The sequence below is a fragment of the Lactuca serriola genome, chromosome 7 (assembly GCF_051521515.1).
Source record: "Lactuca serriola cultivar US96UC23 chromosome 7, Lser_US96UC23_V15, whole genome shotgun sequence".
In the NCBI taxonomy this organism is placed as follows: Eukaryota; Viridiplantae; Streptophyta; class Magnoliopsida; order Asterales; family Asteraceae; genus Lactuca; species Lactuca serriola.
The window spans coordinates 59,906,606-59,911,368 of record NC_136414.1 but is presented as its reverse complement, the minus strand read 5'-3'; the positions used below and the strand labels follow the sequence as shown (position 1 = coordinate 59,911,368).

The 4,763-nt window shown below is 37.0% G+C and overlaps 1 protein-coding gene across 1 annotated transcript; it reads right to left on the bottom strand.

Annotated features, from left to right (window-relative positions):
- Positions 1-426: 426 nt before the first annotated feature.
- LOC145064013 (putative WRKY transcription factor 2) lies at positions 427-1,068 on the bottom strand. The gene is made up of 3 exons (XM_079011544.1): positions 913-1,068; positions 668-844; positions 427-582 (listed from the first exon to the last, which is right to left on the bottom strand). The coding sequence occupies exons 1-3, from the start codon at positions 1,066-1,068 to the stop codon at positions 427-429; spliced, it is 489 nt and encodes a 162-aa protein (XP_078867670.1).
- Between the last annotated feature and the right edge of the window lie 3,695 nt (positions 1,069-4,763).

Sequence of the window (4,763 nt, the reverse complement as noted above, 5' to 3'; positions counted from 1 at the left end):
TTTCTTCTGAGGTTCCACATCATCGGATGAACTCTCTTCGTTAGATCTTTCATCATCAGAATCAGCCTTCTATACACATAAAAAGCAAGAAGAATCAACATCTTCGCACAACATATAAAACACGCAAGTATATAGACAAAACCATGCATTGAATACACACCTTGGTTGCAGCAGTAGCTGCTGCAGGTTTCTTATTAGGGGCATTTATAACCTCTTCTTCAGAATCGCTTTCTTCAGGGCTGCTGTCATCAGAACTTTCTGCTTTCTTTGCAGGAGTAGATGGAGATCGTTTCAGGTAGTACAGGACAATTTAACAGGACCACATTTCCTCCAATTATATCCATCTTCATATGAGGCATTATTGGAATTATTACCAATATCTCCATTTATTCTTTGATCTGCATCATCTTCATGATGTTCTTGAGATCATTCAGAATTGCCATTAAGAAAGCCTGAGCGACTATGGAGTGAAGATGTTTCATTTTGTGTTGGTTCAATCTTTTGTGGAGGGAATTGTCTTTCAGATTGAACTAGAGTTTCATTATGTTGAAAAGATTGTGTAGACATGAAAGGTGGATTCACCTAAATGATCCAAAAGAAACAATCATTAATGTTTAAAAAAATATTCTGAGAAAATAACTTTTAAAGGTATGTTTACTCTGCTTACATGATCACGAGATATAGGAGCTGAATCTGGGAAAGGCTTAAAGGCAAAAGAAGTGTTATTAGTGTCCTCAAAGAAATTTTCTTTAACCCTATTAGAGGAATCCAAGAACATCATGGAGCTTCTACCATTACCATTTGGAACAAATTGGAACTTTCCAGTAGTTGGAGATGGTTGAACCTACAACAGAAAGGATCATTTAGTATAGTAAATTACTAATATACCCCTAGTTTATCTAGTGAGCTTACCAATGAGTTGGAAAGGAAAACAGGTGATTCCAGAAAAGAAGTTGGGCTAACACCAGGTGAAAATAAATATGGAGATTGTTGAGTTTGTGAATTATCAGAAGATTTTATAATCTTTGTATTCAACCTAGGAGCATTATAACCAGCTCTATCTGCCATTCTTTCAACAAGAGGTGCCCTTGAGCTCGTTTTTTGATCACCAAACTCACTTGATTTTGTCGTATCGCCATTTTCAGACCCGATTTGGGGATTTGGTCCAGGGAAAGTGAACCCGGTGTCGTTATTGGTATCGTTTTTTGGAGAGTCGGGTACTGATCTTGAACCAGGATCATCCCCCAACATAGCTGCAAAAAAAGACCTAGGGCTAGGGCTCGGAGGCCTCCAATCGCCAATTGTCCCACCATGATCGTCAAAACCACCCATGAAAATCGAAAGCTTTCTTCCTTGATTATCTGTTCAGTGGTTTGTTAGTTTTTCAGACTTCGAAATTTCACACAAAATCGAAACAGTGATCATGGTGTTTTATGTACGAAATCGTAGTGTTTTGGTCGTGTTTTTTTTTGGAATCGTCAATCTTTAAACAGTAATGATAGTGTTTTTATGTACGAATTAATCGATTGCGAAATAACAACAACAAATAAATGTACAGATTTAATTTCCGCTTTTGGTAAAACGATAAACCAAAAAAAACATTTGAATCGTCTACCCGATTGAAGTGGGTAGACCACAATAATAGAAGATAATACAGTTTTTCTAAAATGGGAATCGAAAATCGATGATATTCAAACATTCTCTTTTCACATATTCTCGTGGATTACGCCCAATTTTGCAATCCCGAACCAAAAATCGATATCCGAAAACGATCTAGCTAAAGGGAATTCATTAAAACCAGAGATCTGAATGGGATTGCAAAATCCAACCAACTTCAAATCAAATCTATCATTTCTTTCACATGAACAATTAAGGGTATAAACTACAGAAACTAAAAATGGAAATCCATTTGAAGAATCGATGGAAATGATTGAAAAAACATGATTAAGAGTTGTGATACGAACCTGGAAAACAACACACAGACAGTCAAGGGTAAGCTGATAACAAAGGAGACCCTTTTGTCTCCTCTGATTAGTTGATTCTCTGTGATTAACAGGCTTCCATTCGATTAACAGGCCACAACGCAGAGCACACGTCTCTAGGTCCTAAGAGCACACGTCTCTAGGTCCTAAAACATACCTTTGGCGAATTAGATCTAACTGACGGACCATGGGAAGGCAAGAATTTGGAGATGTGGAGAACATCGGTCGGCTGAGCAAGTCGACGACTGTTGTTGAGAAGTGTCGAGATAAAGATAAGGTCGGTCATGTAAACAAAAACATACCTTAATCGTACTTAGGGCTTGCAAATTTGAGCAGTCGTTGTAGTCTCCGGTGACGTGAGGTGAGCCCGAGGTCGCTGGTGGAAACAGATGAGCCAAGGTCGCCGGTGGAAAGAGATGACTTGAGGTCGCCGATAGGAGGTGAGGTGAGGGAGCGAACATTACAGAGAGCACTCCTTGAAAAAGCCCTAGATAATGGTCCCTGCAATGGTGGGGTCATCAACTTTTCTAATTTTTTTGAACACGAGGTTTTAGATTTGGTCGACGCCATTAATGAGGAGACCTCGCAGATCAATTACGATTCACCTTCGCTTTATCTTCTTGTTCTCCTCTTGATGATTTCAGACTCCGTCTCTACGACTTTACATGATATTTTTCAGAAAGGACTCTTTGTGGAGCATCAGGGTTTTTCTTTATTTCATAACCCTCTCATGTACTGGGTTGAGAGAAAACGAGAGAAGCGGAAGCTTGGAAGAAAATAAAACCCTAGCACGTGCTAGAGAGAAGGGAGGTGGCGATGGCTTAGGGTTTACAGAGAGACGGGAGGTAGAGAATGAAAGGAGAACTAGAGGAGAGAGTGTCAGAGAGGGGAGAGTGGATTGCAAGGATGAAAGATAGATAGAAGAAAGAAAAAACGAGGCGGGTTTTCAAAATTTTGGAGATTCCGTTTCCCCCCTTGTCTACTAAAAGCGCGTTTCATTAAAATTATAAAGCGACAGGTATAGACGACGCGCGTTTAAGATAAAGCGCCCTCCGTGTTTTTAATTATTTTTCTTGAGACACTAAATTAAGGGCACGCAATAATGCGTGACGTAAATCCTTAAATTTTTTTTGGAGAGATGACACTATTTTAAGGGCACGTCCTTTTGCATATCATTAATCAGTGCGTGTCGTAGAAAGTGCGTCATTAAAGGTCATTTTTCTAGTAGTGTGGCCGATTTATATGTGTGTGAGATTATTGTTCGACATGGTATTCCAATCTCCATTACATTCGATTGGGATGTTCGGTTCATTTCTTGTTTTTTGGCAAAAGTTCCACGAGGAACTGTGTCACACCCCCAAACCAAGGATGGCGGAAATGTCCGGGGGTGGAGGACTTCATGTAGAGTATCACAACAACGAGTATAATAGTTCTCAAAGTAAATACAACCATCATAAATAATTGAAAAAGTTACACCAAAGTATATGTTTACATGATTTGAATAAATTACATTATGATACAAAATGAACTGTTTGACGATTTATCGTCCCATCCTCAAAACGTTGTTAATTTCCTGTTTTCACTGAATTCCTGAGAATACAAGTAGTTTTGAAAAGTGTCAACACAAAGGTTGGTGAGTTAATAAGCTTTTGACAGTAAGAGTTTGAAAATCGATCTTTGTAAAGAGATGTATGTTACCAAGAAAAATCCAATATTTTCCTTATAAAAGTTATGTGGTCCTAAATGCCAGGTCCGAAAATGAACAAGTATTTGTCATACTTAAGGATATAAATGTGGTTTTAATTTGGCGTAAAACCCTTTCTGATTTGAGAAAAATCCCGAAATGAATGATGTGTAGTCTTAAATACCAAGACTGAAAATATACCATAATATCTGTAATTATTGATATAAAAAGTGATTTTAAATAGACATAAAACCCTTTTTGATATGAAGGCGTACAAGTATTTTTCCATACTTAAGGTAATTTCTATGAGCTAAATCGACATAACTTGCTAATTTAAAAGTAGAACCCGTAAATCTTATGATCTGTTAATACCACATGTGAGCTATTATAACCATACTTGACATAGACGGCCTCGTAATACGACGTTCTCCAGGCATCGCCGTTAAATGACACTTGTCACCACAGACCTTCCGGTCTACCTGTTGCAAGCAGCTCTGGTGTGGGTTTGTCAAACCCAATATAGATCTATATACAACTATCACGTTCTCCCTACAAGAGACTCTGGTTACAATTTACAGGACTTTTTGACTTTGTTACTTTTGAAGTAACCCGAAGCGAATGACTCACAAATTTATTCATTAATAGATTTACGTGAACTAAACTGAAAAAACCTTTGGTAAATAAGTTTGAGAAGTAAATGATACATAAACTATACCTATTATAGTTTATCCGAAACGTTTGTAATGTATAAGAACTCTTTTTTTTTAAAACGCATTTGTGTTATGAATACATAAACTTTGCTCATTATAGCTTTATATACGTGTTCTAAATGAATGAATAATTTTATCATGAATTACTAAGATTCAGTTTATGATGATAAACTAACAAGGAAACACATTCAATATTTAGAACTTATTGTTATACACTTTGCTCAACATAATACAAAGTGTTATGAAATTTATATGTTGTTAACTAAATTTAACCTTCCTGCGCTGTTTTAGAAAAGTCATAGAAAAATCATATGAAGTCGAAAACTAAATCCGTAAATTCTGAGAGTTCCCAAAATGTGTCTAGTTTACTCATAATTTTTATCAGGA

Bases quoted from the DNA above. Each gene is read 5' to 3' on its own strand.
- LOC145064013 (XM_079011544.1), bottom strand. From the start codon at position 1,068: ATGGCAGATAGAGCTGGTTATAATGCTCCTAGGTTGAATACAAAGATT. The intron at 845-912 runs GTAAGCTCACTA...TTTCTGTTGTAG, and splicing joins TTTTCCTTTCCAACTCATTG to GTTCAACCATCTCCAACTAC. The intron at 583-667 runs GTAAGCAGAGTA...TGGATCATTTAG, and splicing joins CTCCTATATCTCGTGATCAT to GTGAATCCACCTTTCATGTC.